General features: G+C 37.6%; 1 protein-coding gene across 8 annotated transcripts in view; it reads right to left on the bottom strand.

Annotated features, from left to right (window-relative positions):
• ATP8B4 (ATPase phospholipid transporting 8B4 (putative)) overlaps positions 1–22,930 on the bottom strand; it is a 342,280-nt gene that overhangs the window by 102,763 nt on the left and 216,587 nt on the right. For all 8 annotated transcript variants that reach the window (XM_010809391.4, XM_010809390.4, XM_015473206.3 and 5 more), the window contains 3 exons: positions 17,529–17,687; positions 9,750–9,838; positions 8,383–8,579 (listed from right to left, as the gene is read on the bottom strand). In XM_010809391.4, the coding sequence (XP_010807693.1) occupies positions 8,383–8,579; positions 9,750–9,838; positions 17,529–17,687 (445 nt within the window). The remainder of the gene's footprint in view (positions 1–8,382; positions 8,580–9,749; positions 9,839–17,528; positions 17,688–22,930) is intronic.

Here is a 22,930-nt window from a genome sequence, read left to right as displayed (position 1 = left end):
TCTTCCGAGACATGTCAGCAGAAAATGTTCAAAGTCATTTCCTTGTAGCACCTTGAAACAATGGGCTGACTTGGCATAAAGCCTTCAGGAAAGTTCCATGCTTCTCTATTTACATTAAACAGGCCCAGGCCCAGTGGAGATTTCTTGTGTAGCCTACCAGTTATTTGATGCGGCTTCATTTTACCAAAAGAGGTAAAAAGGAGTCCCTCCATGAAGCACTAAGCGAACCATAGTAGATATTGAGTAAAAACAGGGTGTATTGTCATATTACTTTGCCCATTTACCAGAAAAAGAGCATTGTCTTATGATCTAGTGGTGATTTATGACTTTCCAGTTCCAGAAGTGGAATTTCTAAAGCCAAGAGTATAATATTTTTCAGTCTTTGTCATACACAAGGCCAGATTAACTTTCAAAAAAATTACAACAATGTAAGTTTCTACCATTAGATTATTGAAAATTATCTTTTAGTCTATGCCAAATCAAATGGCATCTTATTACTGTTTATTGCATTTCTTTTCTTATCAATGAATTGAATATCTGTTTCAAGTTTTATTGGCCAGTTATATGTCTTCCTGGAATTATCTAATTGCATTGCCTTCCTAGTTCATCTTTCCTATTCAGGTATTAGTGTATTTCTTATTGATTTATATATATGGAATATATATCTATATACATTATATCAATAAGATACACAGTTTATCATTCATCTTTTATTTCTGTTTCCACTATTTTTGACACAAAGAACTTCTCCCTTTTTAATCAATCAAATTTATCAATGGTTTACAGTTTCTGCTTATAGCTTCTTTGGGGGAATTTTTGCTTAGATAAGCCTTCCCTATGGCAAGATTATATATATATATACAGATATCTATACTTTTCTTCCAGTTTTTTAATTTTTTCCACATTTAATTCTTTCTCGCAATTAGAATTTTCTGAAGTATGACATGCATATGAGAAGCTAATTTCAATTTTTACCAAATGTATTCATCACTATTTGTTGAACAATGAATCCTTTCCCCTATTGTGTTAAGATGACTCCATGTCACATAAAGATTACTTCCTAACTAGAATCTGTTTCGGGTATTTCAATTTTGTTCCTTAATGTGTGATTTAATTTATCTCATGTTTTCATTATTGTAGCTTCATAAAATTTGGCATATGAGGTAAGAAAATCTTCATTCTCTTCTTTTAAAAAAATTCTTATCTGTAATCACTAATTTATACCTCTTGATAAAATTAATGTGTTCATCAAATAAACTTTAGAATCACTGTATCAACTTTCTCATAAAACTTACTTGAGACTTTTATTAAATTTATATTAAACTCAATTATTTGAAAAGAATGAATATTTTATAATAAATACCACTTAAAGAAGGATAACTCTTCCGAGGAGTTCAACTTTTAAAAAGTACTTTTATTGGTAAAGAGTTATAGTTTAGTTTTGTTTTGTTTTTGCACATAGGTCCACACCATAGCTTGACAGATTCCTTCCTAGACATTTTATCTTTTTATTGATGAGATAATTTTTAATTGCTTTGGTTTAATGTGTTTTAATAAAAGAAGCTTTCCTTAATATTAAAAAAAAAGTGATTATGTGACAAAATTCAACATTTCACTGAATTATTTTACTGAGTTTTACAGAGGTATTCTATGGATTTTCAAGGTTTATAATCACATTTTCTCTGCTCTTCCTCTCTAAAAGGTTTATTTTGGTTTCATGTCTCATTTTTTTTTAATATTTTAGTTTCATGACTTAGTACATTAACAAGGACATCCAGAACAGTATAAAATAGTAATGACAAAGCAAGGACTCGTAGCTTATTTCTGATCTTTGTGGGAATTAAGCTTTGGTTTTCTCATCTGTAAACTAAGTTGAAAGCAGCCTGATTATGCTAACTCTGAACATATATCTCCTAAAAGACAAAAGATGACACACAAGTTCTTTCTGCACATTAAATCCTATACATCAAATTGACAAACCATTAGCCAGATTCATCAAGAAACAAAGGGAGAAAAATCAAATCAATAAAATTAGAAATGAAAATGGAGAGATCACAACAGACAACACAGAAATACAAAGGATCATAAGAGACTACTCTTAGCAATTATATGCCAATAAACTGGACAACTTGGAAGAAATGGACAAGTTCTTAGAAAAGTACAACTTTCCAAAACTGAATCAGGAAGAAATAGAAAATCTTAACAGACCCATCACAAGCACAGAAATTGAAACTGTAATCAGAAATCTTCAAGCAAACAAAAGCCCAGGTCCAGACGGCTTCACAGCTGAATTCTACCAAAAATTTAGAGAAGAGCTAACACCTATCCTACTCAAACTCTTCCAGAAAATTGCAGAGGAAGGTAAACTTCCAAACTCATTCTATGAGGCCACCATCACCCTAATACCAGAACCTGATAAAGATGCCACAAAAAAGAAAACTACAGTCCAATATCACTGATGAACATAGATGCAAAAATCCTTAAAATTCTACCAACCAGAATCCAACAACATATTAAAAAGATCATACATCATGACCAAGTGGGCTTTATCCCAGGCATGCAAGGCTTCTTCAATATCCACAAATCAATCAACATAATACACCACATTAACAAATTGAAAAATAAAAGCCATATGATTATCTCAATAGATGCAGAGAAAGCCTTTGACAAGATTCAACATCCATTTATGACAAAAACTCTCCAGAAAGCAGGAATAGAAGGAACATACCTCAACATAATAAAAGCTATACATGACAAACCCACAGCAAACATTATCCTCAATGGTGAAAAATTGAAAGCATTTCCCCTAAAGTCAGGAACAAGACAAGGGTGCCCACTTTCACCACTACTATTCAACACAGTTTTGGAAGTTTTGGCCACAGCAATCAGAGCAGAAAAAGAAATAAAAGGAATCCAAATTGGAAAAGAAGAAGTAAAACTCTCACTCTTTGCAGATGACATGATCCTCTACATAGAAAACCCTAAAGACTCCACCAGAAAATTACTAGAGCTAATCAGTGAATATAGTAAAGTTGCAGGATATAAAATCAACACACAGAAATCCCTTGCATTCCTATACACTAATAATGAGAAAAGAGAAAGAGAAATTAAGGAAACAATTCCATTCACCATTGCAACAAAAAGAATAAAATACTTAGGAATATATCTACCTAATGAAACAAAAGACCTATATATAGAAAACTATAAAACACTGGGTAAAGAAATCAAAGAGAACACTAATAGATGGAGAAATATACCGTGTCCACGGATTGGAAGAATCAATACAGTGAAAATGAGTATAGTACCCAAAGCAATCTATAGATTCAATGCAATCCCTATTAAGCTACCAACGGTATTTTTCACAGAGCTAGAACAAATAATTTCACAATCTGTATGGAAATACAAAAAACTTCGAATAGCCAAAGCAATCTTGAGAAAGAAGAATGGAACTGGAGGAATCAACCTGCCTGTCTTCAGGCTCTAATACAAAGCCACAGTCATCAAGACAGGATGGTACTGGCACAAAGACAGAAATATAGATCAATGGAACAAAATAGAAAGCCTAGAGATAAACCCATGTACCTATGGACACCTTATCTTTGACAAATGAGGCAAGAATATACAATGGAGAAAAGACAATCTCTTTAACAAGTGGTGCTGGGAAAACTGGTCAACCACTTGTAAAAGAATGAAACTAGAACACTTTCTAACACCATACACAAAAATAAACTCAAAATGGATTAAAGATCTAAATGTAAGACCAGAAACTATACAACTCTTAGAGGAGAACACAGGCAAAACACTCTCCGACATAAATCACAGCAGGATCCTCTATGACCCACCTCCCAGAATATTGGAAATAAAAGTAAAAGTAAACAAATGGGACCTAATTAAAATTAAAAGCTTCTGCACAACAAAGGAAACTATTAGCAAGGTGAAAAGGCAGCCTTCAGAATGGGAGAAAATAATAGCAAATGAAGCAACTGACAAAGAATTAATTCAAAATTATACAAGCAACTCCTGCAGCTCAATTCCAGAAAAATAAATGACCCAATCAAAAAATGGGCCAAAGAACTAAACAGACATTTCTCCAAAGAAGACATACAGATGGCTAACAAACACATGAAAAGATGCTCAATATCACTCATTATCAGAGAAATGCAAATCAAAGCCACAATGAGGTACCATTTCATGCCAGTCAGAATGGTGGCTATCCAAAAGTCTATAAGCAATAAATACTGGAGAGGGTGTGGAGAAAGGGGAACCCTCTTACACTGTTGGTAGGAATGCAAACTAGATCAGCCACTATGGAGAAGAGTGTGGAGATTCCTTAAAAAACTGGAAATAGAACTGCCATATGACCCAGCAATCCCACTGCTGGGCATACACACTGAGGAAACCAGAATTGAAAGAGACACGTGTACCCCAATGTTCATCACAGCACTGTTTATAATAGCCAGGACATGGAAGCAACCTAGATGTCCATCAGCAGATGAATGGATAAGAAAGCAGTGGTACATATACACAATGGAGTATTACTCAGCCATTAAAAAGAATACATTTGAATCAGTTCTAATGAGGTGGATGAAACTGGAGCCTATTATACAGAGTGAAGTAAGCCAGTAAACACCAATACAGTATACTAACGCATATATATGGAATTTAGAAAGATGGTAACGATAACGCTGCATGCGAGACAGCAAAAGAGACACAGATGTATAGAACAGTCTTATGGACTCTGTGGGAGAGGGTGAGGGTGGGACGATTTGGGAGAATGGCATTGAAACATGTATAATATCATATGTGAAACGAAACACCAGTCCAGGGTTGATGCATGATACAGGATGCTCAGGGCCAGTGCACTGGGATGACCCAGAGGGATGGTATGGGGAGGGAGGTGGGAGGGGGATTCAGGATGGGGAACACGTGTACACCCGTGGTGGATTCATGTTGATGTATGGCAAAACCAATACAATATTGTAAAGTAATTAGCCTCCAATTAAAATAAATAAATTTATATTAAAAAAATAAATCCTATGTATCTAGTTCTATAAGTATATGACATACCTACATCTCCCTCTGCAGAAATGGTATGGTGTCAGTTCATTTTCTATTTAAATGGTAATACTTTTTTTCACACAAACTAAAAAAGCACACTGTAACTCTGTAGAATCATAAAAATAAATGTCATACTCTGCATGTATTTATTTTACGTTACCCAGTTACAATCTAATTTTAATTTCATTCCCACCCCACTTGCTTGTAAGTTCCTTGCTAGCTGTTCTAATCGGCTTTGCTCTTCCTATTCCATTCACTCAGAAAGCATTAGCACATATCATAAACTAGCCACAATGCCTGACCTGTCATAGGTAGTCAGTTAGTGTTGAATGAGTGAATCCTGACCCTTTATTCCCCAATTTCACCAGTAAGGACATTAAGACCTACAGAGATTGTGAATAACCCAAGGTCACACAATCACAGAACCAAGACTAGAATTCGGGCATCTGGTAAAGTCAATGCATACCAGACCTGGAGAGTGCCATAAAAAATGGCATTATGCATTGTCATAATGTGAGTAACTGTTCAATCACTTGACATTTTCATTTATTTAAAGGTAAAGCATCTCCCTAAAAATCTAAGCAAAATGAATGGAGAACAGAATTTAATCCTGTGTTATGGTTCAAGTTGGTGGAAGTATTCTTAATTAATTTTAATTCTTAGACCTTAAAATAGTCTATAGAGAAGAAGGTATCTTTTTTGTTTGGAAAAGGAGGATTTAGGAGAGTCACAGTGGAACATTCACCCCTTTGCTTTATAATAGCAGAGAAAAGGAGACAAATGTTCCAGAGTTAGTATAATCAAACTGTTTAGTGTTTTCTGCCTGGATGCTCAAAGAGCAGGGCTTATGATTTCCCCCATTCTGTGGCAAAATAAGCAACATGGAAACGAGTTTCTTTTGCTTTAGAAAAAAACACTCAAAAGCTAATTCCTTGGGAGTACAGCAATTACATTTCTTAAGATGGTGTATTAAAAAACTGTAGCTGGTTATATTTTAACACTATAGATAAACTGACAGCATAGAAATACCCTGCCAAAATCAACGTATTATGCTCACATGGAATTGTTAACCATTCAATGTAAATTCTGCACCGTTATCCTTTAGTGACACTGCACTAATTTATTCCTTGAACCTTTGGAAAATTTTGTAGAAAACCTTCATCCCTCCAATCAGAAATACCTGGACTTCTCTTTTTCCAGATCTTGGTATGAGCAACCTGAAATCCCCCAGAATGCTTTTTGCCTCAACTTTATGTCAGGCTGACCTCAGATCACTGTTCTTATTTGGTGAGGAAAAAAGCTCATATTATCTTCATCAATACCATGGCTTACCAACAGGTAGAAAATTCTAGTGTCTTTTGATGTCTTGGCTGATTAATAAATCATGTACAACTTAGACGTAGACACTGTGCCAAGTGTTAGAATACTTGGGTTTGGATCTTGGTTCTGTCCCTAATCAGCTTTACAATCCTGAGAAAATCATCTCATTTATGAAAGAAGTTCAACAGCAATAACTTCAAAAGATTTGGGGAGGGGGAGATGTAAATGAGATAATGTATGTGAAAGCACTTTATGTAAAATACAAATGTCTATTTTACATTAATTGTCTAGAGGTAAGGTGATATTATTTGGAGCAGAAAGTAACTCAGAAGTCAATTATTTTAATCCTCCCGTTTTACAGCAAGTATTTCCTAGGCAAACTAGGGCACAGAGAAGCCAAGTACTTTCTCCAAGGTCACACAGCTATTAGTGGCAAAAATATCAGAATGTGAACTTGGACTATTCCAAACAGGTTTTCTTTCTGCCACGGCAGGGAACACATTAGAAGGAAAAAGGACCTGGGAATCTTGGTCTTTAAAAAACAATATTAGAAATCATAAAATGAAAAATACCAATACACTTCAAAGAAAGAGTATATACGGAATATACTTCCTTTGTGAGGACACATGAAACTGCTCATGTGCAGATGGTAAGTCACTCTGAGCGTCTATTGTTCATTTCCACATAAAAGGAAAGCTATAAAAGCTGACCATAGCTCCTCTGGCAAAGAGCAAGATTTACTACAGACTTCATAATTGGATACAAGCATGAGAGGTCCTCAGAATCAAAGACAAGCCAGTAGGATACATTTTAAATAGAGCCTGCTCTGACCACAGTTCCAGAAGGCCCAAAGTAATTTGTGGTGTTGTGGCCACATGCCACTATTTCAAGTCAATTTCCCACAACTTGACATTTCAGTTTCCTGACTGCTATCCAAAATAAGGGTGGATTTTGTGCATTAAACTTCCCCAGCTTCATCAGAGCGAGGATTTTGGAAAGAGAGAAAAAGAAGCTCATAAAAATTAGTAGAGATTTAGAGCTGGTGATTTTGTGTATTGTTAAAATACTGGTGATGAGGAATGTCAAACAACCACGTCTCATCTTGGCTCCAGTGTCTTTGGGATTGTCCGCCTCAGTCTTGGCAGGATTAGGATCAAAATTGTCTCAGGTACAGATTCTAGGGCCAACTTGTAACTTTTATCAAGCACATACATAAACACACACACTCACAGAGTGCTTATGTATAGATAGACAGGCAGACCATTTTAGCCCTAGTTTATAGGACCAAATCTAGAAATGACAAATCAAGTTGTAGAGGGAGTAATAAGCCAAACTTCTTTTTCAACAATGAATAAGCACCAACAACCAACCATATTTCAACTCCTTCATATATTCACTGATAGTTACTAATAAAAATAGAAATAATTAATATTCACTGATCTCTTATAATGTGTCAGGCATTTGTCTAAGAGCATTATAGGTTTGCTTACTCTCTATACTACCTTTTAAAGTAGAACTATTACTTTCTCCATGTATAAAACGAGGACACTGAGGTACCAGGAAGTAAAGTAACTTGCTCAAGGTTATGGAACTAGGAAGTGGTAGCACAAGGTCTAAATCCTGGTATCTGGAGCCAGACTAGTACCAAGAAGGCATCATCTCAATAGATCCCCCCAAATATTTTTCTGTTTCTTTCCCAACATCAACCCAATTCTAATTCATTAGGTTGCATGAGACTACACGGTAGTCCATGTATTCCAGAGGAAAACATTCCTAAGAAACCAAATCAAATCAAGAAGAAAATAAAATGCATCTATTGTTAATTTGAAAATGTGAAACTTAAGCAGATTAAACAGCTTAGTTGCCTCATTTGTAACAGATGTGGCAGATCATGAGCAGTTAGAGACTTCTATCTCACTGCTGTAATTTTAAGACAAACAAAAATGATTACATAGAACACAGGCTTTTGACAAAATGGTTTCAAAGAACAAACTCTCATCTTACCTCACATATAATGAAATGGGTACCACTGTATTAAGGATAATAATATATGACCAGAATGTTAAGAATCCTGAGAATACAGAGTTCTTCTCTCCTTCATTCCAAAAGAGGAAAGTTCTGAATTGGTTCCCAACTTGATTCTCCCAGATTGAATTTCCAATCGCAAGAATAGTTCCCAAGCATATCAGAAATCCAAAAATCTGAAATGAGTATAGAAGTCCAGTTAAGGTTAACTTGAATCCCAACTAGTCATATCAACACAAGGCAATTACACTTCTAATTCCAATTGTTATTTGAAAATCAAGTTATACAAAGCTCATCTAAGTATCACTAATCATATGAGTAAAATGTAATATGCTTACCTTGGGAACTTGGCTAAATATTTTACATATACATTTTCTCACTTAATTCTCCCATTAACTTTCTGAGATAGGAAAAAACATTCACACTTTACAGGCAAAAAACAAAAAACAGACAGGTTATATAACTTGTTTATGGCCACAAAGCTAATAACTTCACATCCTCTATTTCTGAGGTATGCATGTGTTTAAGTGGCTTCCAAAGATTAAGGGCTTCCCAGGTGACGCAGTGGTAAAGGATCTGCTGCCAATGCAGGAGACGCAAGAGACATGGGTTCCCTACCTGGGTCGGGAAGATCCACTGCAGTAGGAAATGGCAATCCACTCCAGTATTCTTGCCTGGAAAATTCCATGTACAGAGGAGCCTGGAGGGCTACAGTCCATGGGCTCACAAAGAGTCGGACACGACTGAGCGCGTGGGTGCGCGCACACACATACACACACACACACACACACACACAGAAGCACAAGAAGTACAAGAAGATGTCCTGACTTGCTCTAGTCAGTTCCAGTTTAATCTACTGTCCAGCTGTAATATTAACAGTATTCCCTTCTTTCACCTTCAAAAGCATCCTGGTAAATGAAAAATTATATGGTAACCCAAGGCACAAAAGCAAAAGGAAGAAAACATCAGTAATAAAAGACCTTCTCAGACTAGTCAAGTCTCTTGGCTACAGATCTAGCTACACAATGATTCCTTGAAGTCAACAAGAAAGATAAGGGTTAGTTAAAATACTGCAGGACATACACTAAAAATTTTCAGGTTGCTTTTGAGATTCAAAAAAAAAGTAGAAAGCAACCTCAAAATTTTTAGCCAACTCCTACATTTGCAAATACTCGATCAGTATTAGCGAAGCAGACATTTTGGAGGTAACAAGGCCCCAAATGCAAAATCTCCAAATACAAATTCCACAAGAAGAATGAAGATTTCTGAAAGAAATCTCATCAGAATGTAAGAAACATATTCAGATAATGATTGTGATATTGCCTAATTTTGTTATAATAACTTACCCATAGTACTAGAGTATTCATCAGTCTATCAATGCTTGTCCTCTTAAACTTTGTCTTACCACTGTTCTGCATTAGTTTAGTGTCAGGACCTGCAAAAGAAAAAAGGAAAGAAAAATAACTTTGAAATGATTAGATTATGTATTATTATTATTAATTCCTAAGAATATCAAACGTTCCTGAAAGGAAAATAACGTTTTTCCAAAATAATTTGAGTTTTATTAAGAGTAGGATTCTTAAGTTGTTTATGATGATGGAATTCCAGTTGAGCTATTTCAAATCCTAAAAGATGATGCTGTGAAAGTGCTGACCTCAATATGTGAGCAAATTTGGAAAACTCAGCAGTGGCCACAGGACTGGAAAAGGTCAGTTTTCATTCCAATCCCAGAGAAAGGCAATGCCAAAGAATGCTCAAACCACCACACAACTGCACTCATCTCATACGCTGGTAAAGAAATGCTCAAAATTCTCCAAGCCAAGCTTCAGCAATACATGAACCACGAACTTCCAGATGTTCAAGTTGGTTTTAGAAAAGGCAGAGGAACCAGAGATCAAATTGCCAACATCCATTAGATCATCGAAAAAGCACGAGAGTTCCAGAAAAACATCTATTTCTGTTTTATTGACTATGCCAAAGCCTTTGACTGTGTGGATCACAAGAACCTGGAAAATTCTGAAAGAGATGGGAATACCAGACCACCTGACCTGTCTCTTGAGAAACCTGTATGCAGGTCAGGAAGCAACAGTTAGAACTGGACATGGAACAGCAGACTGGTTCCAAGTAGGAAAAGGAGTTCATCAAAGCTGTATACTGTCACCCTGTTTATTTAACTAATATGCAGAGTACATCATGAGAAACGCTGGGCTGGAAGAAGCACAAGCTGGAATCAAGATTGCCGGGAGAAATATCAATAACCTCAGATATGCAGATGACACCACCCTTATGGCAGAAAGTGAAGAGGAACTAAAAAGCCTCTTGATGAAAGTGAAAGTGGAGAGTGAAAAAGTTGGCTTAAAGCTCAACATTCAGAAAACTAAGATCATGGCATCCAGTCCCATCACTTTATGGCAAACAGATGTGGAAACAGTTGCTGACTTTATTTTTGGGGGCTCCAAAATCACTGCAGATAGTGACTGCAGCCATGAAATTAAAAGATGCTTACTCCTTGGAAGGAAAGTTATAACCAACCTAGACAGCATGTTAAAAAGCAGAGACATTACTTTGTCAACAAAGGTCTGTCTAATCAAAGCTATGGTTTTCCCAGTAGTCATGTATGGATGTGAGAGTTGGACTATAAATAAAGCTGAGTGCCAAAGAATTGATGCTTTTGAACTGTGGTGTTGGAGAAGACTCTTGAGAGTCCCTTGGACTGCAAAGAGATCCAACCAGTCCATTCTAAAGGAGATCAGTCCTGAGTGTTCATTGGAAGGACTGATGTTGAAGCTGAAGAAACTCCAATACTTTGGCCACCTCATGCGAAGGGTTGCCTCATTTGAAAAGACCCTGATGCTGGGGAAGACTGAGGGCAGGAGGAGAAGGGGAAGACAGGATGAGATGGTTGGATGGCATCACCGACTCAATGGACATGAGTTTGGGTGAACTCCAGGAGTTGGTGATGGACAGGGAGGCCTGGAGTGCTGCAGTTCAGGGGGTCAAAGCGTCAGACACGACTGAGCGATTGAACTGATGATGAAACAATTGACTCTCAACTGATATCTTTAACAATAATCCTGGAAACTGCAAGGGAATTGATCTCCTTAGAATAGGATAAATCCAGACATAATTTGTAGCTAAAAGGTTTAAGAAATGCTTTTTTCCAAAAATCTATGTATGGATGTGCTTATAGTTTGAAGCAATTAAAGTCAATCAAATGGAGGAATGATTTGGAAATGTTTACAAGAATGTAGTAATAAACACAATTCAGAACACTGAAGTCAAAAATGGAAAGTTAGGGGAAAAAATCAAATGCTGGATGTGTTTCCCAAAAAAGATTTTTGGTGGCTTTAATGGAGAAACTCCAAACAACACAACAGCAAGTAATTTAAACCTTTATTGGGTATTGCACACTGTTTATATGATATGCATTTTTGTAAGAGCAAGAATTGTCTTAAATATGGTGTTGAGATTTATTTCAAGTAATCCTTTTAAACCCCATGTTAAATATTTACTAACTGCCTTGTTCAAGAAATTCTAAGAATAATATTAGCTGCTTTAGAGGTAGATTATTAGATGACTAACAAAGACTATTAGATTATATTGCTAAGTAAATTCCTTATAAACAAAGATGCTCAATAGAAGTGATCACATTTTAATTATATCTGATTTCCCTAGTCTTCCCTCTCTACACCATCTTCCCACAATTACCACCAATCCATGTACCCACTTAATAGAGGAGGAGAGGGGGAAGGAGAGAAAGGAGAGAAAGGGGGTACACATGAAATTATACATCATTCTAGAAGTCAAGAAACAATGGGAACATTCTTAAAAGACTCCTTTACTTAAAAGACAAATTGGAGTAAAGACTGGGGTCTCATAACAATTCAGTCTTGAGTTAGAAATTGTATCCCAGTGTCCTTTTCCCAGCCAATGCTGGGCAAAGACCACCCACTTTTTCCCAGAATCGTTTATTAAAATCATCTGGACATTGAGGGTGGGAAGCATTTCTTTTAGTAAAGATCACAAAGGGCAAATAAAGTTTGTGATTGCTAAAAGCTGAAAATTGACAGACCAGTTTGGTGCTAAAAATTTACATTTCTTAGGCATACACACAGACTAGCAAAGAATCTGCTTAATGAGTTCTTAAGTACTTATTTAAATATAGCCACAGATGTTGAGACACACATCTCTTCTTCCCCTCATAGTCAAGATTTTGAAAGAATTTTCTTTACCCTTCAGCCTCTGATTCTTTGTCTCCAACTCATTTCTCAAGCTAGTTTCTGAGCCAATCACTCCACCAAAACAGATCCGGCATTGTCATCTATATCCTCCATGCCTTCTTTGACCTCTCAGCAGACTTCGACACTGTTGACTATTTCATCCTTTTGAAATACACTCTTCCCTTAGCTTCTGTTTTACAGTGTTCTGCTATTCCTCCTACCTCTTTGATAGCTGTTTCTTTGTTTTCCATTATGCTCACTCCTTTATTCTCAATCATTAAACAGTGAGACTTCTTAAAAATTAAGTATAGGCCATCTTCTTTTCCTTCTCAACCCACCTTCCCTGAGAAATCTAAGATCATAGCTCCAGTTAACATCTATAGACCAAATGTGTATCTTCAGCTCAGATCGCTCCTCTGAGCTCTAAACTTATATATTTCATTGCCTATATGATATCTTCCCCTGGATGTTTCTAAGGCCCCTCAAGTGGCCCTTGTCCAGCCTAGCTTCTGCTCTTTCTCCAGGGTTCCTTATCTCAATGAATGGTACCACTCTCCATTCAGTTGTGAAAGGTGGGAGAAACCTCAGAGTCTAATCTATCCCATGACTCCCACTCTAATGCAAAGTATCATCACCTCTCAACTGGACTGTATGTAGGAAAAGCCTAGCAACTTTGTCTCCTGCATCTGCTACCATCCTATGTATACACTTTTTCCTGGATCCTATTGACCAACTTTAAAAATATTACAGGCAAAAGCAAAACTTTCCAGTTTAACACATACACATATCATCTGTATGAAAAACTGACAATGGCTTCTCAATGCTCTTAGGATAAAGACCAAAATTCTGAATACAGACCATAAGGGTCCTGGATGGTCCAACCTCTATCCCTGTCTCTAGGCACGTGCACACTTCTATTCTCTAAGTTTTCCAAGTTCCACACTGGCCTTAAATTTTGCCTTTTTTTTTTCACCTCCCCAGCCTCATTCCCACCACAGGGCCTTTGCCTGTGGTGTGCCTTTTAGCTAGCTTGTTCTTTCCCCTCAGGTTCCTCCACCATACACTCTTGTGAGTTCATGTTCTTTTTCTTTAGAGTACTTTTCTCAGTTTGATATTATACACTCATTACTATAATGATTTAAGAGTAATGCCTTTCTTTCCTACCAGACTCAAATCACATGAGTGAAGGGACTACACTTTTCTTGGTCACATTCTTGCAAAAAAGTAAGTAGCATAGTGCCTGCCACACAGCAGGTACCCAGTAAGTAACTGTTTAATGAATGAATTTATTTATTAAGTACCTACAATGTTTTAGGAAATATCTATATGTGCTTTTCACATCTTATTATCTCACTAATGCTTAAAACAAGCCAATAAATTAGGTATTATTATCCTTAGGTCAATAACAATGAAACTGAGGATTAAAGAATTTAAATAACTTGCATGAGGTTTCCTTTTTTTTATTTTTTATTTTTTGGCCTGTAAGCATCAGAGCCAAAATTAGAACCCAGATACATCTAATTCTAAAGCTTTTGCTCTTAACCACGATTTTTAAAGCCATATGAAATAGTCCATTAATTCATTAACTCACTGACTCAATCAATATGTAAGACTATGACTCATTCAGAGTTCAAACAGGAAATAGATGACACACTGAACAAGGATTATTAGAGGAAGGTATATTTATAAAGAGACTCTTTACAAAAGTACTGGTGGGTGTATAGGAGGTACAGGAGAAGTAAAATGTTAACATAGTAACCAAGCACTTCCTAGCAATCAAGATGTTCTTCATCTACCCTAGAAGGGAGACATGAGGGGAGGGGTGGTTATTATACCCTAAAGGAGAGAGTTGTGTAAAGTTTGCAGCTTCTAAAGGAAGGGTGGCTTTATGTTGAGGGACCCAGCCAGCTTTAAGGGAGGCAGCTGGGGAAATAAATACCATGACCTCAGTCTTGTTCCTTTGATTTCTTCCCAGGGATCCCCAAAGACAGGACCAAAGTTCAAGGAAACCTATTAGTGTGAACCATACAGGTCAGCCTCCCAGGGCAGAGAGAAGAGTGTGAAGTGGTGACAGCAGATCTGCAGGGGCAAGTGGAATACAGCCAGCACAAAAACCTACTATGCACCAAGATGGTACTGACTCCTATGGACCCCTTACATGGATAAGACTTCTACCCTTAGAAACAGGACTTTCTCCTGTCATGAGTTAAAAGAAAAGCCATTCCAGGGAGGCATGGCCTAGCTGTTAATGTATATTATAAAATCTTCATAAATTATACATTTGTAAAGTAAACCATGTTTATGTCAACTACACTTCTTACACAACCCTTAAGGGCAGGTATAACTAGAGTACTAATACAGAAAGAATAGTTAATTTGTTTGAGATAACTTTCATAAGATCTAGGCGTTCACATGGACCTAGTTCCCGAAGTTAGATGTCTCAAGACTTAGGGTGCTGAGACACTCCTTTGTTCAACTCTAGCACTGACAAAATCAACCATTCCTCTGCCTGCAATTATTCTAATTAAGCTTTCTATTAATATTTGTGCCTAGATGAAAGTTAATATAGGCATGCTCTGCTTTATAAGTATATATAATAAATAAATGCTCTGCCAGTGAACATTAAGATCACATCACAAAAGAGGGTGATTCCCTATTTCTCCCTGCCAAGATCCAAGAGCAGTACATTATCCCAACTCTCAGCCTATGGAGCAGATAGTGTACTCTGAATTGATGTCAGAAGAAGGGAGAAGCAGGGAAGGAAGGAAAATAGCAATTGTGAGGCATTCTCTTCCATATGCACTGCCTCTCTGAGCCTTTATAGTGACTCTCTAATGTACTCATTCCCACATTACAGCAGATAAAACTAAAGCTTAGGACTTTTAAGTAACCACGGTTTAACATCCTTCAGCTGGCAAACAAATCTGAACCCAGATACGTCCAATCCAAATTCTGTGAACTTTCTGTTATACTGTTTCGGAGGGGGACCTGTTCAACTTACCACTCCACTTTCTTCTATGGAGGAGCATTTCCACACAAAGCCAACATGATGAAGGAAAACCTGACCCCTGCGTGGCTCGCACCAGCTGTCCTAACATAACATGCTATAGCTGAACCACTGTCCTGAATTAGTCATTCCAAACAAGATCACACAAATGCAAACAAAACTTTGGGTTACAGCCCACTCCTAGGATGATGCACTTCCACTTCTCTAATGACAGGGAACAAACTGAGGTGGTCTTTCCCATCAGAGGACCTTGAAGGGCTTTCCTGGTTGTCCAGTGGTTAAGAATCTGCCTGCCATGAAGGAGACACAGGTTCTATCCCTGATCCAGGAAGATCCCACATGTGGTGGAGCAACTATGCCTGTGCACCATGAGTACTGAGTCCGCACTCTAGAGCCCAGGAGCCACAACTACTGAAGTCCACACACCCTAGAGCCCATGCTCTGCAACAAGAGAAGCCATCGCAATGAGAAGCCTGCACACATAGAAACTAGAGAATAATCCCCACTCATCACAACTAGAGAAAAATAAGCAGCAGTGAACACCCAGCACAGCCAGAAAACAATAAAAAATAAATAAAATTATTTAAAAAAAAATAAAAGAGACCTTCAAGAAATCTCTTCATTAAGCGTGACAATTGAAGTGGGAAGATAGGTTAATGTATAAGACTAGCATGCTTTTTCTCAATACAAGATGCAAAATAAGGAAATATATAATCAAGGGTTTATTCCCCTGACTAAAGAATAAAAGCATCTGATGAAAACATGATGAAACCAGATTCATTCCCAGATAAAATGACATATACTGCATCATTTCGAGGGATTTCTCAAGTCCTTATAATGGCAATGTCCCGACAGTGAGAGCCTTGCTAACACTCACAGCTGAGAGTATTTAGGAGGAATTCAAAGGATTTTTCTAGATTCGGAGCACTTTTGAGACTTTAATGAACATTTTGTTGTTGCTGAAGAAAGTCAGTTAAGAAAAACATTCCAATTTTGATTGCACATATAGTCAATGGGCCCAAAACACATCTTAATTTGGTGTCACAAGAAACAGGATTTTTAAAAGTCAAGGGCTAGCAATTGAAGCCATGAGTAAAAATTGAGAGGCTTTATGAAATGATGCTACTGCAAGCTTCCTTGGCAAGAAAGTGCCACCTTGGGCCCTTTAGAGATAAATTCAGTTCAGTTCAGTCGCTCAGTCGTGTCTGACTCTTAGCGACCCCATGAATTGCAGCACCCAGGCCTCCCTGTCCATCACCAACTCCCAGAGTTCACTCAAACTCATGTCCATCGAGTCGGTGGTGCCATCCAGAGATAAATTAGAGATAGGAAAAGTAATAGCAGGAAGAGTAAGAGATGCTCCCCTTCCTCCCTCAAGCCCTACCCCCACCTCCAGCCTGCACAGTCCTTCCAGAAGCTGCTGGCCTGCTGAGAGATAGTAGAAGAAGCTCTGAAGTATACACAGAAATGACTGCAGGATCTCTAACAAGGCTTTTCTTAAAGGACTGCTTGAAATTGGCAAACTACAAAATCAACAACAGAGCCAGGACTTTCTTTCACGCTTGTCCTCCACTTTAAAGGCAGGCTGATTAATACATATGATGATAGGGATGATTGAGATGGGGTTAGAGAATAAGAAAATAAACATTAGGTATCTAGCATCTGAGTAATCAAGGCCCATGCACTCTCAAGAGTAAGTTCGTGATGTCAGTGGTTCCTTACAGAGTGGGGCCAGGCACACTGTTTCCAGAGCAGTGGTGTCTTACCCTGGTGCTCTACACTCTGTAGTCAACTCAGAAGGGCACTTGGCATGCTCATCCAACCTGGAGAGCCACAGACTGTGCCCATGCAGTTCTCAGGAAGAGTTCACCCACTGCACCCTGGGAAGTCCACTGTACCTGCAAAAATAACCATTCCAAAACACCAGCTGGTATTTCTCAGGACACAGCCCCTCAGAATTATCTTCTCATTGTTGAGGGAGTGCTTGCTGCCCTTCCAAGACAGAACTCCGGTGAATTTATCTAACTTGTTGTTAGGCGCCTCACACACAACAATCCCTGTAAAATACAAGAAACAAACATCTTTATGCCTCACCTGGAACTCTCTTTAGAAGCCTGCAATACCGTTAGCAGCCTACTTCTCATATACAGTTCATTTTCCTTCTCTTTTCAACAGCCCAGTGTCATATATATGAAAAAGTGAAAGTGTTAGTCACTCAGGTGTGTCCAACTCTGTGAACCCCATGGACTGTAGCCCGGCAGGCTCTTCTGTCCATGAAATTCTCCAGGCAAGAATACTGGAGTAGACTGCCATACCGTTCTCACACACACACACACACAAAGTCAAGCTAGGAAAAATCACCTGGGGCAGGGCACAAATGTTGTGAAACATGATTTTCTGCACTGTCCAAATAAGAATAGAAACCCCAAGAGCCATGGGATGTTTTTTCCTTTAAAAACAATCACTTTCATGTTGATATATGGCAAAACCAATACAATATTATAAAGTTAAAAAATAAAATAAAATAAATTAACAAAAAAACAATCACTTATCTCTACTTTTGGTTTGAAACAAATGATTTTTGGAAAGATAAAGCAGAGGTGATCCTAAAAGTTTTTATTTCATCTTTTTTTTATTATTATTTAATGTAACTTACACACAGGTTAAGATGGCATACTTCTAGTTTCACAACCAAAGTTAATTGGGTCTTTCTAGGCTCATAATCAGAATTTTGGGTTCCTACTATACTCCACCCCCAGGAAACCTGGGCCTTGTATTTGCCCCATGTGCCTGAGAATGCATGTGATTCCTTTCAGCTGTTTCATGCTTCTTATCTTGATTAGATTCAGAGTTCTGGGGACTCTCAGAGGCACATATAACTTGCCCCAAACTGTCCGAAAGATGTTTCTAGTTTTTTTTTTTTTTTAATACCAAGCCCATTCCAAATCAACCAATCAATTTGTTCAATTATTTCAATAAGAAAATACATTTTTAGGATGAGGGTTCTCTTGATAGAAAAAGAAACCAGAAATAATCTTTCATGGACTCTGTCACAAAGTATATCTATTAGATTTAAGTACATTTGCATTGCACATAGTTGGGGTTAACTTTTTGAGTACAAAGATTTGAAGGACAGAGGGAGAGAGGAAGGAAAAGAGAGGAAAGGAGTGAAAAAGATAACTGAGAACAGATCAAAACAAGATTCAAGCCAGCCAGGGGTAAGATTAGTGTGTATAAAATTCTCTCCCCAAAACAATAAAGATACATTTATTTAATCAGAAACCAAAAGGGTATTTTGCAACATAGAAAGCAACATTTGGAAAAATAAACAAGGGAAGTATGTCTTTAGCACTGACTGAAGGGAAGAGAGACCAGAACTTCCTACAGAACTTCCATATTGTACTGTTTACACCCCCATCAAACACCCTCCTGAACTTAGAGACTTCTTACCTGACTCCTTTCCTTCCCAGGATGATATGTTTTCCTTTTAAAGCTCACAGACATAGGTGATGGGAGCTTCTCTGGTGGCTCATACAGTAAAGAATCTGCCTGCAATGCAGGAGAGCTGGGTTTGATCCCTGGGTTGGGAAAATCCCCTGCAGAAAGAAATGCTACCCACACCAGTATTTCTGCCTGGAGAATCCCATGGACAGAGGAGCCTGATGGGCTATAGTCCATAGGGTCTCAAAGTTGGACACGACTGAGCAACTAACACTACAACAAACCTAGATGACAGCAACCAGTTTTCACATGGCCTGATCATTCCTAACCAACCAGACTGCTAAAGTTAATAGACCTTGCTTGAAAAAACAAAACAAACAAAAGCCTGAAAGGAATGAGAGACTCTAAGGGCTCAGGTTGCTTTTCCAAACCCATCTACCTTTCCCCAGAATCACTGAAATATTGCTGCCAAAACACGCCAACTGGGACACACACTGGCTTCTTCCCAGACATCTACTGCTAACTGTGAGTGTGCCGGCAGAAGGATTTGGATGAGGCTAAAAAATCCATACAAAGTCACTTTTTATATGAACAGGAATAGCTAAGTCCTCATTTGCTCCTATTATAGCATATCACAGATATTCAAAAGTAAGTGAAAACTGATTTCAACTGGCCCAAGTTATTTAGACAACTCCATTGTGGAAGAGGAGACTTTTTCTAAACTCTAAGAATTCAACATCTTTTTTTGTTGACCAATAATTAACATTCCCAAATTTTACAGAACCTTGAACTAGGCATCACCAGCAAAACCTAAATAAAATAATGGGTCCATAGCAACCGTTAAAGCTTATTCCAGATTCAAGACTCAATTTCTCCAGCTTCAAACTTGCCCATTAAAAAAAAAAAAAAAAAAATGTGCTTTGGGCAAAAACAACAAGATACACAGTTCCTGCCAACAGGAATATAAAAAACAGGCTCATTTGATCATTTTTATTGTTGCAAGCAAAGACTGACATTGAAGCAAATATAGCCTTGAACATGCTGGCTGGCTCCTCCCTGGCCCCAAGGCTCATCCATTTCTGGCCTGACACCACGGGTGTGGTTCTAGACAGGAACAGGCAGTAAGGCCAAGGGGCTATGCCTCAGTTTTTGGAGGCCCAGCACCAATTCAGTCATTCTGGAAGAGTATGAGCCCAGTGGTTTAAGTACATACTAAATACAGGGCATAGTGAAAATAAAGTAGCATGAACAAAGCCAAGCTACTTTTTTTAATCTTTAGAAGTGCTCAGCTTCCCTCTTTTAGTCCTGTTAGCACAAAACACAAACTTCCCAATGTCTTTTCTTCCTCTTTCCGAAAGGGGTAAACAGGTTCCTTTTAATGGAGCACTGTATTCACTTCCGTATCCCCATAACCTATCATACTACCTACGTAATAGGAACTTAATAAATATTTGTTGGAGAGATGGATGGAAAGATGATTTCAAGAGAGAGATGGGAAGGTGATGTGGGTATCTGAGTAGATCTAAGATGAATGAAAGAAGTGGTGGTATATTTCCACGGTAACAATGATAAAGGGGATTGGAAGACCTAATGGTCTAACCACAGTGGGCCACTTAAGTTGGCCTAACTCTGAAGGGATACAAATAGATCTGAGAACACTGAAAATAAACTGGCAACTTCAAGCACATTAGAAGCAAGCAAAAATATATCCCTGCCATAAAGCACAATAAGGATTAGAGAAAAACTGTAGGACCCTGCTTCCCTTTGCTAACTGAGTCATAGAGTAAGTGGCAGGCAACAGTTTGACAATGGATGAGAAAACAGTTTAGAAAAAAGAGCATTGCTTCTCACATAGTTATTCACGGAACACGTGTACAGAGAACAAAATCATCTTTAATGAGCAATAAAACAACTGGGGGAAAAATCATGTCAATTATGAAGTATAAATATAATGAAACTAGTCAGTCACAGTTGTTTGCTTCTCTGAAAAAAATAGATGTGAAAGCAGATAGCAGTTCATCCAGTTTGCAATCACACAGAAATACTCGAGGCTCGTACCAAACAAAATCTACAAGATTTCACTCTGAGCCCTCTTGGCATTCTAAATTTAGTCAGCTGCATTGTGAGTTAATTAACAACCTACTATCATTCTCAAACTAAAGTGTTCCACTGTAGAGTGGAAATCTATAGTTTATCATGAAAATGGAACTCAGTGTCCCATATTTCAAGATTTTCCCAGAGTACCTGACTTTATTTCTTTATGGATATTATTACTGTTAGCAATGCTTCTTGATTATCTGCACTGCAACTCTTCTAGAAGACAATTAGCTATTGAATTAAACATTGTTGCTGTTCAAGAGTGCTCTAGCCAAGTGCTTATTAGAGTTTAGAAGACTGCCCTCTACTGTTGCCCTGATGATTGTGATAAATATTTTTTTCTTAGAAAAACGTCACCTTCCCATTTTCTAAAACCTCATTACTCTTCAACCGTAAGCCTCAGCTACCCATCATCATCACCATAATGGCCACATCAACACCAGCAGTAAAGAAAAAAGTTATTTTCTTCACAAGGCTTCTGTGTCTCACACAGTCACATCAGCTCTGCTACTGAGCTGTGCTTCTATCCAGGTGAATGAGAAACTGATCTGGCAAGTTTAAAAAGTCACAAGATTCTAACAAAGACTTTCTGTGTGTTTGGATTTTTTTTAACCAAAAAGAGATGCTTGTTTTTCTGTGTTTTAATTACACACATGCTCTTCTTTAGAAAGGACCACAAAAATACACAAAGATTCCTTAAATAAAGAGTCAACCTTTCCCTGCTTCACAACTCAGTATTAACAGTCATACAAAATATGTAAACTTGTCATTGTTGCAAAAAAACAGATCTTAGTCCAGTAACAATATGCAAAAGATTCTTAAACACATTTGGACAATTTACATCCGGGGCTTTCCCCAAGGCATAAGACTGACCAGTTTACAAATGTATAATTGAAACTATTTCCAGTTATTTATAAAAACTTGTCAATTCCTGAAAGACTTCAAAATGAAAAATCAAGATCCACTCTATTTTTATACTTTTTATAATATTAGGCCAAGTTATATATCATTTTTTATACAATTCAACAGACTACATATCAATTTTTCTGATGTTTGAAATGTATAAAAATATTTATATGAGAACTTTTCAAATAAATGGATTTACCTACCAAAACCCAACTCCGTCGTGCGTGTACTGGTTTCTATGTTTGGCCAACTCTTTTATAAACTCTTGTCAGGGATCCTGACATTCAAGATCACTGAGAACTTTGCTACTTTTAAAAAACATGGTGATGTCATCTGGGTCCTGGATGGACTCGATCTCCAGAATTTAATTTTGTACTTTCAGGTTTAAAGTATTCTTCAATTAAAATCTTACCCTGATCAGGAGCTAAGCAGTCTTGCTGATTCCCCTGACTCTCCAATGATGACTTTTTGTTTGCAATTTAGAGCCTCTCATTTAAGGCTTTGGAGAAGAAAATGGCAACCCACTCCAGTACTCTTGCCTGGAAAAGTCCATGGACTGAGGAGCCTGGTAGGCTACAGTCCATGGGATCGCAAAGAGTCGGACACGACTGAGCGACTTCACTTCACTTCATGTAAGGCTTTGCCAGTAGTCCTAGGTTCATATTCTACTTCTTCCACTTAGTTTACCATGTGACCTTGGGGAACTTATTCAATTTATCTGGGTCTCTGTTTCCTTGCCCATAAATTGGAAGTAATAGTAATCTCTTCCTCCTGGGGCTGTAAGGATTTAATAAAATAAAATGTGCAATGACTTAGCATGGTGCCTGGTACATAGTGACTACTTGTTCATGTGTCA

This window comes from Bos taurus, chromosome 10 (genome assembly GCF_002263795.3).
Source record: "Bos taurus isolate L1 Dominette 01449 registration number 42190680 breed Hereford chromosome 10, ARS-UCD2.0, whole genome shotgun sequence".
NCBI classification, from domain to species: domain Eukaryota; kingdom Metazoa; phylum Chordata; class Mammalia; order Artiodactyla; family Bovidae; genus Bos; species Bos taurus.
The sequence above is the reverse complement of the archived record's forward strand: the minus strand, read 5'-3'. Positions and strand labels throughout refer to the sequence as shown.